This window comes from Zophobas morio, unplaced genomic scaffold (assembly GCF_036711695.1).
Source record: "Zophobas morio isolate AGI-343-1 ecotype UQ-CSIRO unplaced genomic scaffold, CSIRO_AGI_Zmor_V1 ptg000026l, whole genome shotgun sequence".
NCBI lineage: Eukaryota > Metazoa > Arthropoda > Insecta > Coleoptera > Tenebrionidae > Zophobas > Zophobas morio.
Genome location: NW_026972131.1, coordinates 1,847,542 through 1,860,225, shown reverse-complemented (window position 1 = coordinate 1,860,225; position 12,684 = coordinate 1,847,542). Strand labels below are relative to the sequence as shown.

General features: G+C 35.0%; 4 protein-coding genes across 5 annotated transcripts; 1 reads left to right on the top strand and 3 right to left on the bottom strand.

Moving 5' to 3' along the window:
* Positions 1 to 633: 633 nt before the first annotated feature.
* Positions 634 to 1,822, bottom strand: LOC135136176 (evolutionarily conserved signaling intermediate in Toll pathway, mitochondrial). The gene has a single exon (XM_064065339.1). The coding sequence runs from the start codon at positions 1,820 to 1,822 to the stop codon at positions 686 to 688; it is 1,137 nt and encodes a 378-aa protein (XP_063921409.1). The 3' UTR covers positions 634 to 685.
* Positions 1,568 to 4,856, top strand: LOC135136175 (CCR4-NOT transcription complex subunit 11). Of its 2 annotated transcripts, none has more exons than XM_064065338.1 (8): positions 1,568 to 1,654; positions 2,140 to 2,231; positions 2,278 to 2,423; positions 2,478 to 2,603; positions 2,664 to 2,830; positions 2,890 to 3,022; positions 3,075 to 3,284; positions 3,333 to 4,856. In XM_064065338.1, the coding sequence occupies exons 1-8, from the start codon at positions 1,638 to 1,640 to the stop codon at positions 3,789 to 3,791; spliced, it is 1,350 nt and encodes a 449-aa protein (XP_063921408.1). In that variant the 5' UTR covers positions 1,568 to 1,637; the 3' UTR covers positions 3,792 to 4,856. The 2 variants fall into 2 exon arrangements, with proteins under 2 accessions (XP_063921408.1, XP_063921407.1); XM_064065337.1 differs by lacking the exon at positions 1,568 to 1,654 and adding an exon at positions 2,001 to 2,086.
* On the bottom strand, positions 3,822 to 4,408 carry LOC135136177 (ATP synthase subunit s, mitochondrial). The gene has a single exon (XM_064065340.1). It carries the CDS (start codon positions 4,406 to 4,408, stop codon positions 3,836 to 3,838), a length of 573 nt encoding a protein of 190 aa, XP_063921410.1. The 3' UTR covers positions 3,822 to 3,835.
* Positions 4,363 to 4,881, bottom strand: Hspc300 (Haematopoietic stem/progenitor cell protein 300). Its single transcript, XM_064065341.1, has 3 exons — positions 4,642 to 4,881; positions 4,510 to 4,592; positions 4,363 to 4,454 (listed from the first exon to the last, which is right to left on the bottom strand). Exons 1-3 carry the CDS (start codon positions 4,760 to 4,762, stop codon positions 4,428 to 4,430), a joined length of 231 nt encoding a protein of 76 aa, XP_063921411.1. The 5' UTR covers positions 4,763 to 4,881; the 3' UTR covers positions 4,363 to 4,427.
* Between the last annotated feature and the right edge of the window lie 7,803 nt (positions 4,882 to 12,684).

Below are 12,684 nucleotides of genomic sequence, written 5' to 3'. Positions count from 1 at the left end.
CTGCAAAAATAAAGAAACTCACAATCGAATAATTAAGAGGTCAACAATTGGAAAAGGAAAAATTGTAACCTTAAAAATGAAAAAACTGAAAATTTAAAAAATAGAAAAATCGAACAATTGCAAAATTGAAAATCAAAAATAGAAAAACCGAAACTTGGAACACCGAGAAATTTAAAAATTGTAATCTTAAAACTTGGGAAACTAAAAACTTCGATAATTGAAAAAACAACTGAAAATTTGAAAAATTTAAAAAACTGTAAAATCCGGATAACGAAAAAATCGACAACAAAAAATTAAAAAATGCAAGAACTCCTTCAACATTTGTAGAATTCGTATTATACAGGGTTTCTATAAATGACTATAGAGTCACAGTAGGTCATGTAAACGTGCCGCCTCTCAGATTTGAACTTTACTAAATGCCCAAGGACGCATGACAAAACTAATTCATTACAATAAAAAGAAACAAATGTTCATCACTTTTTTCAATTTTGTTCAAATCATCAACAACTTCCTGAAGGTCTTCCACGAGATTTCTATGTGTTGACACTGCCAATTGTCATCATTCTTGGGACAAACAAACAAGACTAAACAAGCTAATAAATAAACTTCGAACAGGAACAATGAGACACATAATACTAATAAAATTACTTTTAATTAACAAACTTATTCTTATAGAATTACTTCATTATTTACTTTCTATTTGTTTTTGCTCAACATTATTTACAGTTGCAACTTCGCGAGTTCCAGTTCGTAGTGTAAACACTACTAGAGCATCAGATAATACAGGATTTCCATCTTTCTCTAGATGACGAATCCACGATAATAACGAGTCCTTAGTTGACGTTCCAGTAGCACACACTGCTAAAATCACCCCATCCTCCTGTTCATGAACAGACTGCATTACTTGCACTTGTTTTTCTATTGGTTTTTGAAAACTAAATATGGGTGTTCTGATATTACTAACATCATCTAAGTCGTCTTTGATGGTTTTAATATGTTGCTTGGGTTGTCTTTTCAAAACGAAATAATTAACTAGCTGATCTTTAACCCAAATTCTAAAACTACCTTCAACATACAGTGGTTCTTTTAAATCGTGATTTTTTAATAAACCTTTTTGACTAGGTGCTTGTGCGCTGACGATCCAAGTATCATCTATTGAACTCTCTATTTCTTTAGTTTCATACACCGTAATTTGTGACTGAACATCAACGCTGCTAATACGTTGGATCGCGTATTTTGCTAATTCGTATATGTTGTCTGGCAGGGGGCTGGGTACAGGCCAAGGTGACGAATTCTTGAATTTCGGCATCCAATACATCATTCGCCAGTATTTACGTAACGGAAACCCTCTATTTCCGAAAATATTTGACAATAAATCTTCCATTTCGTAATCTGGCATGACTCCATTGTCTTCCATTTGTTCGAGTAAATCGATTACGCATTGTTGCTGTTTTGGATAATGCATAAACTCGGCCTGGAAAACGTTCGTTGGAATAAATTTCCCCTTCGGTAAAACGTCAATAAGAGCTTTGTACACTTCTAAGTCTTTTTGTACTCCAAAACTTTCCATATTTTTTAGAGCGGAGTAAATGAATTCCACATGACCTCTGCGATAGACGTGGTTCCTATTTATAAAAATGCGAATCATATCTAGGTATGTATCTCTGTTCTTATTTTCAACATTTTCAAAGGACGTGAGACGTTGTAGTTCTTTAGATTCTGGAGCATTGTTGCTAAACCTTTGAAGGAACAATGGAGTTGTTGGCTGCATCACCCGTTGAGGGCTTGGAAGCACCAACTTCACGATTTTTTTTAAAAACATGATTCTTAGAACACACTAGAGGACTTAATCGAAACGCATTTTAATTTGAATTTCGTACTTGTAGCTGTTTTAAGCTACAAAGTTAGGTTAGGAACAACATAACACAAGTTTGAGGTTATGTACTTTTGCAAACAGATTTTCTTTTTTACCTTCGTTCGGTAAAAAGTAATAAATATAAACACCACAAGTAAACAAATTTCTATTTCGCTACAGTTCAGTTTGTATAATGGCTTTAAGTATTGAACAGTGTGATATTGTGCTGGAGTAATAATTTTTTTTACATGTACTTACATACATTCAATAACACTTTGTTTTAGTATTCTGGATGAAGGAAAAGTAAGATCACACACATTTGAAAGTCTTTATAATGAGCTACATAAAAAGTTTGACCCTGCTGATTATTTTAAAGGTGTGAAATTGAGTTAGGTTGAAAGATTGCTAACTGTTGCTTTTAGTTGGAACATTTTTGGTTGTACTACTTCAGCAAGATCTTTTAAAGGAAGCTGAACAAAAATTGGTCGCTATTACCCTACTGCATGAACTTTACAGGGGAGAACCATTACCAAATACCCCATTTGCTAATGTTTTCATACATCTTTTGGTTTGTTATATTAATATTTGTTGTATTTTTGTCTAGTATTGACACTATTTTTAGCACCCTCCAGAACATCAGAGTAGTGTAGGAGCACCAAAATTGGAATATCCAGGCCAACTGCCTAGACTGTCTGCACCAGAAAAATATTTCCTAACACAATTATTATCAGATGTCCCAAAAGATGCAGTGAGTTATTGCAGTTTCATTTATATACAAGAAATATTTTATAATATGATTTTTTTGAAGATCCTTAAAAAAACAGCAACACAAGTTGTCAATGCAGATGTAGGCAATTTTCAAGCTGCTGATTTTTCCATGATTGAATTATTATTGGCAGAAAAACAATCAGAACTGCCACAAACATGCAAAACAGGCATTCCTATTATACTGTCTTTGCCAGAAAAGACAAATAAGTAATACATATTCGTACTTTATTGGAAAAGATGCTGCTCACTTATGATGTTTATTTCAGTTATAGTGCAGACACATTGGAGTATGAAGTCTTAGTTAAAAAAATCGCGTCTGGTGAAAATGCATACATGAATAAAGTTTACAGACCTGAATTTGTAATACTGGCACCTCCTTTGTTAGATACACAAGATGAAGTAATTTAATGTAACTTACATTTACTGGAATGTTAATTCAAGTCATTTTAAGCTTGTGTGGTTAAACCCTACAAATCCTCAAGAACATACCATTGCTTATGATGTCACCATGTGTGTACCTGATACAGCTGGTCAGGAAGCCAGGCAATTAATGAATAAAGCTTACAAATCTGCACTCTCAATTCAACAACAACAACAATTGCTAGCTGAATTGGAAAGTGATTCTAAACTTGTGTACCATATTGGACTGACCCCATCAAAGGTAAATTTCCAAACCTTACTGTTCACGCTATTAATTTATTTTTTATAGTTACCTGAACTGGTGGAAAACAATCCACTGATTGCAATTGAAGTTTTATTAAAATTAATGCAGTCCAAACAGATCACAGAATACTTCAGTGTCCTTGTGAACATGGAAATGTCACTACATTCCATGGAAGTAGTAAACAGACTTACAACAACAGTAGATTTACCCACAGAATTTGTACATTTGTATATTTCAAACTGTATATCAACATGTGAGACAATCAAAGACAGGTACATGCAAAATAGGTTAGTCCGCCTAGTTTGTGTCTTCTTACAATCACTAATACGGAACAAAATCATCAATGTGCAAGAATTATTCATCGAAGTACAAGCGTTTTGCATTGAATTTAGCAGAATTAGAGAAGCAGCCGCTTTGTTTAGGCTTCTCAAACAGTTAGAATCTGGAGATATCGGACTGGTTTCATCACCCACCATCAACAGCAAAAGCAAACTAGAGGGATGACTATTTTGTATGACAAATTAAGATTCACGCTTTGTTTTGAATTTTTAATGAAATTGTATGTTACATCTCGGTAAATCGCTTCGCAACTGATTCATAACCTTTTCTTTGTCTTTAACATATGGTAAATTCACTAAAATTAACTCCTCTAAATGTCTTAACACAGTTAGATAAAGCAAACCCTTCTCTGTTATATTCATACATTCACTAATTCGTAGAGACCTTAACGAGTTTTCTAGCGGCGACAAACCTTTAAGAGCCTGATTTTCCAAATAACTACATTTATGAAAATTAATTTTTCTTATGTGTTTACATCCAACAAAATGTTCAAAACCGTAATGCATTACGCTGGCTTCTGTAGCGTCAACTTCAATGATGTATACTTTTGTTTCATCACACGGTAACTTATTATAGTCTGTTATAAAATCGTACTCGTTGACCCATTTGACGAAAGCCCCGTTCCTCAACAACCATTCCGCACAAGTTCGATCAGGTCCCACTTCCTTCCGTCTATCTTCATCTACTTGATTGAAAACTTTATTTAACCAATTGTAAAAAGTCTGCCGTCGTAAGACAAGAGGCGTGTAAACAGTCTTTATGTAATTTTGAAGCATATTCATAAAAGTGTACACTATTTTCTTATGTCAACGTTTCTCCTTTGGTGACCTTGAAAAATGTAAATATCAAGATTTGGACGTTCGAATAAATTCCGCCAGCTTACACAAGCTTCCAAGTAGTCAATTTTTCTTTCCAAAGTTGTTAACTTTTCATTCAACACTGCAAGTTTTGATCGACAAGATAGATCTAAAAACAAATAACTGTCAAAGTGAGTCAACATTGCGTACTTACTTACCGAACGAGTTAAGGAAATCGGTGATTTTTTTTATACTGACTGTAATTACTTCAATGTACTCCCTGTTTACCCAATCTTGTTGTATTGGTTTTGGCACTGTGTCTCCTCTTGGCGTTGCCATTTCCAGAAATAAACAAAGCACATGAAAGTTCAATGAAACGAGTTTTCAACGTTAAAAACAATGATACATTCACGACTTTTTAACGCTGTCAAAATGGAATTCCGGTCTGGTTATTTTATTTTATTACTAAATTTAGTAAATTTTAATATATGGGGTTTTTTCGTTTTTTATTCGATAGTGACAAACAGTGTTGCCAGGTGTCATGATTTTTTATGATCTCATGAATTTAGCACCAAATAGACCAACGTGAAATAGACTAATATATCTCATGACTTTTTATTTTATTTATGGTTGTGTAGTTAATTTAAAATATTACGCTCCGTAATACATTGTAATTTCTAATGATGTAAAAACTGTAACACAAACCCAGTGATTAGAACAATTACTTTTAAAAAGTAATGCATTACAGTTTATATTTTGCCTCTTTTTTCTTAATATACATAGCCATCTTTTCACAACAAGAAACTTAAAACTTGTTTAAAATGGTACTTTTTTGCAAGGAAATATGGGGCGGAGCCTAATTGCAAAATCAATATTTCCTTATTCAAATTTTCCATTTTTAAACATGTTTTAAGTTTCATGTTGTGAAAAGAAGTCTACACATATTAAAACAAAGAGGCAAAATGTCCATTGTGCTGATTTTTTTCCATTCGCCGTGAACCAACGGATTTTGCAATTAGGCTACGCCCCTAGGTCTGGTAACGAATGAGAACTTCGTTACTATTTAGATATATATTTCTTTCAAATTCTTCTAAAAATAGAAGCACCCGAGGCCACAGAGAAATTTTTTAAAATTCTATAAATAAAACACTTGAAGCTCCCGATATTCTTTCAAATTTTTCTTAAAATTGAACACCAGCGACACCCGAGATTCTTTAAAACTGTATCAACAATAAAACACCAGAAACTACCCGGGGCCACCGAAATTTGTTATTATTATTTTTGTTGAATAGACGATCAGGGACTCCGGAGATTCTTTAAAACTACACCAAGAACCCCCAAGATTCTTGAAAATTCTTCTAAAAATATCTTGCTATTGATATCCACACCCACGTCATTTATGAAAACTGAAAACAGCAGGGGTCCTAAAATTGATACAGATGAGCATATAATTAACCGCGCCCCCCACCCCGCCACCATTTCAATGATTCATTTTATCTGATCTGAATTAAATGTGGATCTTATAGTGAACAGAAATAAGATCGTTAGAATGAGAACAGCGCGGGTAAGCGGAGCTAGTACATGCTAGAATAACACTGATTTTAGCAAATGACACCTTCTAAGAAAATAGAGGGTGGGTGGGCGGGGCTAGTACCTGCTAAGATAAGACGAATTTTGGCAAATCACATATTTTATAAGGAAATAGAGGGTGGGCGGGTGGGGCTAGCATTTGCTAAGATAAAACTGAACAAATTAAAAGTTGGCACTAGCATGAAGAGGAGCTATTGCTTGCTTATAAAAGTCACTCCAGGAGAAAGTTTAAACTTAGCCCCGCCCACCCACCCGTTCTTTCATCTTTCTTCTAAAATAAGAAATAAATTTAAAGTAAATAGTAGGTACAATAAAAAATTATGGTTAGCTATTTTTTTTTCTTTTTTAACAGCCGCATTCCCATTCTATAGAAGAACATATAATTAAACCCACCCACCTACCCCGCCTCCGAAATACGGATTTTGCAATTAGGCTCTTCCCTAGTAACGAATGAAAACTTCGTTACTATTTAGATTTATATTTCTTTCAAATTCTTCTAAAAATAGAAGCACCCGAGGCCACAGAGAAATTTTTTAAAATTCTATAAATAAAACACCTGAAGCTCCCGATATTCTTTCAAATTTTTCTTAAAATTGAACACCAGCGACACCCGAGATTCTTTAAAACTGTATCAAGAATAAAACACCTGAAACTACCCGGGGCTACCGAAATTTGTTATTATTATTTTTGTTGAATAGACCATCAGGGACTCCTAAGATTCTTTAAAACTAGACCAAGAACCCCTAAGATTCTTGAAAATTCTTCTAAAAATAGATCCACCAGGAACCCCCGAGATTCTTGAAAAATCTTCTAAAAATAGAAGCAGCAGAGGTTCCCGAGATTCTTTAAATTACTTCTAAAAATAAAACACCAGGGGCTCCTGAGATTCTTTAAAACAATATCAAAAATAAAATACCAGGAACCCCCGAGAGTCATTAAATATTTTCTTAAAATACATCAGAGGTCCTCGAGATTCTTTAAAACTATATCAAAAATAAAACACCATGGGCATATTCTTGAAAACCATTTCTTCTAGAAATAAAACCACCAGGAGCCCCAGAGATTCTTTCAAATTCTTCGAAAAATGGAACTACCAAACCTCCGAGTCTTTCAAATTCTTCTAAAAATAGGAGCAGCAGGGGTTCCCGAGATTCTTTAAATTATTTCTAAAAATAAATTTTAGCTGCTCCTGAGATTCTTTAAAATTGTATCAAAAATACATAAAACACCAGGAATCCCCGAGATTCCTGGAAATTCTTCTCAAAACAGAACCATCAGGGGCCCCTGAGATTCTTTCAGATTCTAATATAAAGAGAACACCAGAAGCCCTCGTGATTCTTTCAAATTCTTCTAAAAATAGAAACATCAGGAGCCACCGAAATTTCTTAAAATTCTATAAATGGAACACCAGGAACCCCCAAGATTTTTTAAATTTTTTCTAAAAATAGAAACACTTGTAGCCCCCGCATTTCTTTAAAATTTTTCTTAAAATAGAACACCAGGGACCCTAGAGATTCTTTAAAACTATATTAAGAACAAAACACCAGAAACCTCTGATTCCTGGAAATTCTTCTATAAATAGAATACCAGGAGCCCCCGAAATAATTCCAAATTCTTCTAAAAATAAAACAACCGGGGACCACCGAAATTTGTTATTATTATTATTTTTTTAATAGAACATTAGAGGCCCCGGAGATTCTTTAAAACGATAACATCAGGAACCCTTAAGATTCTTGAAAATTCTTCTAAAAATAGAAGATCCACCAGGAACCCCCGAGATTCTTTAAATTACTTCTAAAAATAAAATACAAGGAACCCCCAAGATTCTCTAAAACTATGTAAAAATAAAACATCAGGAACCCCCAAACATTTTTGATAATTCTTGTAAAAATAGAACAACCAGGAGTCCCCGATATTCCTTAAAACTATAAAAAATAAAATACCATGGGCCCAGATTCTTGAAAATTCTTCTTCTAAAAACAGAACCACCAGGAGCCTTCGAGATTCTTTCAAATTCTTCTAAAAATAGAACCGTCAGGGATCCCAGAGATTTTTTAAAATTATCACAAAAATAAATCAGGAACCCCCGAGATTCTTTAAAACTATCGCAAAAATAAAGTACCAGGGACCCACGAGATTCTCGAAAATTCTTCTAAAAATAGAACTACGAGGAGCTTTCGAGACTGTTTCAAATTCTTCTAAAAGTAGAACACAGAGGCCCCACGGATTCTTTTAAACTTCTCAAAAATAAAACATCAGGAACCCCGAATATTCTTAAAAATTCTTCTCAAAATAGAACCATCAGGAGCCTTTGAGATTCTTTCAAATTCTTCTGAAAATGGAACCACCAGGAACCCCCAAAATGTTTTAAAATTACACCAAAAATAAATCAGGGACCACCGAGATTCTTGAAAATTTAAAATTCTTCTATAAATAGAACACCATCAAACTCCGAAATTGTTTCAAATTCTTCTAAAAATAGAATCACCAGGGGTCCCCGAGATTCTTTAAGTTTTTACTAAAAACAGAACACCGGATTTTAAAGCTATATCAAAAAAGTAAAATACCATGGGCCGCCAAAATTCTTCAAAATTCTTCTAAAACAGCAAAAACTCCGATATTCTTGCAAATTGTTCTAAAAAGAGAACCATCAGGGGTCCCCGAGAATCTTCAAAATTCGTTCAAATATAAAAACAGTGGCATCTGCCATTCTTTCTTCTTTTATAAATAGAACACCAGGAGCTCCCGAGATTCTTTCGATTATTTGTTAATAGAACACCAGGGGGATTCTTTCAAATCCTTTGGAAATGGGACACCACAAGCCACCGAGATTCTCAAAAATTATTTTAAAATCCAACACCAAGGACATATTAAAGACCCACAACCCGGAGATTATTGAAAATTCTTTTAAAAAATAAAACACCGGGCACCCCTGAGATTCTTAAAAATTACTTCTAAAAATAAACTTTAGCTGCTCCTGAGATTCTTTAAAACTATATAAAAAATAAAACACCAGGAATCCCCGAGATTCCTGGAAATTCTTCTCAAAACAGAACCATCAGGGGCCCCTAAGATTCTTTCAGATTCTAATATAAAGAGAACACCAGAAATTCTTTAAATTTCCTCTGAAAATAGAAGTCCCAGGAGGCGCGAGATTCTGTCAAATTCTTTAAAAATAAAACACAACGAGCTCCCGAGATTCCCTAAAATTACTTCAAAAATGAAACACCAGGAACTCCCATATTCTTGCGAATTCTTCTAAAAGTAGAACCATCAGCCTCTGTTATTCTTTCAAATTTTTCTATAAATAAAATATCAGGCACATCCGAGATTCTTGAAAATTCTTCTTCTAAAAATAGTGTCACCAGAAGCCCTCGTGATTCTTTCAAATTCTTCTAAAAATAGAAACACCAGGGGCCACCGAAATTTCTTAAAATTATAAAAATGGAACACCAGGAGTCCCCAAGATTCTTTAAAATTTTTCTTAAAATAGAACACCAGGGAGCCTAGAGATTCTTTAAAACTATGTCAAGAATAAAACACCAGAAAGCGCTAATTCTTGGAAATTCTTCTATAAATAGAATACCAGGAGCCCCCGAAATAATTTCAAATTTTTCTAAAAATAAAACAACCCAGGAGCACCGAAATTTGTTATTATTATTATTTTTTAATGGAACATTAGGGGCCCCGGAGATTCTTTAAAACGATAACATCAGGAACCCCTAAGATTCTTGAAAATTCTTCTAAAAATAGAAGATCCACCAGGAACCCCCGAGATTCTTTAAATTACTTCTAAAAATAAAATACAAGGAACCCCCAAGATTCTCTAAAACTGTGTAAAAATAAAACATCAGGAACCCCCAAACATTTTTGATAATTCTTGTAAAAATAGAACAACCAGGAGTCCCCGATATTCCTTAAAACTATAAAAAATAAAATACCATGGGCCCAGCTTCTTGAAAATTCTTCTTCTAAAAACAGAACCACCAGGAGCCTTCGAGATTCTTTCAAATTCTTCTAAAAATAGAACCGTCAGGGACCCCAGAGATTTTTTAAAATTATCACAAAAATAAATCAGGAACCCCCGAGATTCTTTAAAACTATCGCAAAAATAAAGTACCAGGGACCCACGAGATTCTCGAAAATTCTTCTAAAAATAGAACTACGAGGAGCTTTCGAGACTGTTTCAAATTCTTCTAAAAGTAGAACACAGAGGCCCCAGGGATTTTTTTAAACTTCTCAAAAATAAAACATCAGGAACCCCGAATATTCTTAAAAATTCTTCTCAAAATAGAACCATCAGGAGCCTTTGAGATTCTTTCAAATTCTTCTGAAAATAGAACCACCAGGGACCCCCGAAATGTTTTAAAATTACACCAAAAATAAATCAGGACCACCGAGATTCTTGAAAATTTTAAATTCTTCTATAAATAGAACACCATCAGACTCCGAAATTGTTTCAAATTCTTCTAAAAATAGAATCACCAGGGGTCCCCGAGAATCTTCAAAATTCGTTCAAATATAAAAAACAGTGGCACCTGCCATTCTTTCTTCTTCTATAAATAGAACACCAGCAGCTCCCGAGATTCTTTCGATTATTTTTTAATAGAACACCAATCCTTTGGAAATAGGACCCCACAAGCCACCGAGATTCTCAAAAATTATTTTAAAATACAACACTGTAAGGATCCAATTCGAATTTTTAAATTTCAAATGAATTTCGCGCGCACAAGAAACGGTTGACAAGAAGAAGAGGTTGGCAACCAACCACCCCAAAGAAACAGAGATGCGCAAAGCGAGGGTGGTATTGTCTTGAAAAACGGTCACTTCCTTCTGATCGCTTCGAACAAACGGTCGACTTCTTTTCGAGCGCTTCGAGCAACAGGTTGTATTTTTAATTGTGAATTATTCTGTGCCTTTTGCTGTTGTGTTTTGTTTTTCCAGTGTTGATCTGTTCCATTGGAAAATCTAGCAGTCCCCGTTGAGCCATTGGGTGTTCCTGATTTCCCATCGTTCTTACGACGAGGTTTTGTGTTCCTGTTGGCGGTAAGCCGTGTCGAAATCTTCGCACCTTTGGAGAGGTATGTTTTGAACACGTTTTGGACTGGATCCTGTTTGGCGGCGAGTTTCAAGTCCCGACGATACTTCTGACCTCGTGACGTAGCGACGCGTGCGCTTGTTTTTCCACTAATCTCGTTTTTTTATCTTTCATTTAAAATCCATCGCAGTAGGGCTTTACAGGAAGTGATTTTTATTTCGGGCCATGCTTTATTTAGCTATATTTGTGAAATCTGTATTTTGGATGGCGGCAAACGAGTTGTTATTTTCACCGTTCTTTGTTCAGGCAGCAGCCATTTTGAAGCGTCCATTTTCTTTCTTTTAACCGAGCACATGTTTTAACTGAACCTATTGCACAAATTAACAAACATTGTGGGTCATGGGGGGACGTGCCTTTTATTCCTTTTATTTAGCCCATCGTTTATAACAACGCCACAGGATTCATCGTATTTTTGCATCGCATATTTTCGACGCCTATTATTTGGAATGACGAATTCGTCCAACGCCATTTTGCAACTGCAGCTTGTCTGCCATGTTTGTTTATGTGTTTTGTTTGGGGAAATGTATGTGTAATAATGGCCCACAATGCAGCTAAATAATTTCACGTTTGAATTTTAACCAATAACTTGACTGGACACGAATTAGTATTAATCACATGTAAATCTGTTAACTTTACAATCTTTCACCTCATGCAATTTGTCTTTGTCTCATAATTTTAGCTTCAGTAATTTTCTTTGCTGTATAATTTGAATTGAACGTAAATTTCCATGCTCTGCAGTTCTGACCTAACATGATATTTAATTTGTACAAGCTTATTTCACACCAGATCTTTGTTTTTATAAATCTTTGCTAAGTTTTGATCTTGTAAATGTTGTGTTGATAAATGTTTCTATCATGTAAATTATCTGATGTCCAAATTTAATCTCAATTAAGAATTATTTGTTGTTGAATTTTCGTAAGAGTGTGTGGCGAATTTAAATGTTGTGTATTGCTCTTTGTTGAAACTTTAACACTTGTTCGGTTGTCATTTAATATTAGAGTCATAGAAATTGAACATTTAAATGAAATTGAAGGTAAATAACACATAACTCGTAGTGTACGTGGGGCGCGCGACTCCTTCTCAAACTGACGGGATTAATCGCGTCACCTGCACAAGTCCGCGGGTTTTGTATAGCTTCAGGGGGCGATCGCGGGTTTTTAACGCTGCCGGTTTCGTGATAGCCGGGACCCCACTACGGATCTGCGATCGTAACCGCCTCGTTTCGCAGGGCACGTTCGTAATGGAGAGATGCGTGTGAGCAGGCGTTGGTGTAGATAGAATCACCGTCGTGGGGGAGAACAGTGACGATCAGGAGTCCCAACCTCTACTTGCGCTACAACGCCCCCTCTGGGTATTTTGCTGTGCTCGTAAATGAAATTGATATATTTTGTTCTATATTTTGTTCGATCGCCACACTCTCATAATGATTCGGTTTCTGCCATCCAATTTACATATGTGTAGGTCTTGTGTTTGTTCGGTTTTCATATGTGTATGTCTGTCAATTCGCGAGTGTTTTTCTTTCACATATCTTAAGGTGTTTGACATGTAATATGTCGGTGAATAAAACCCCAGG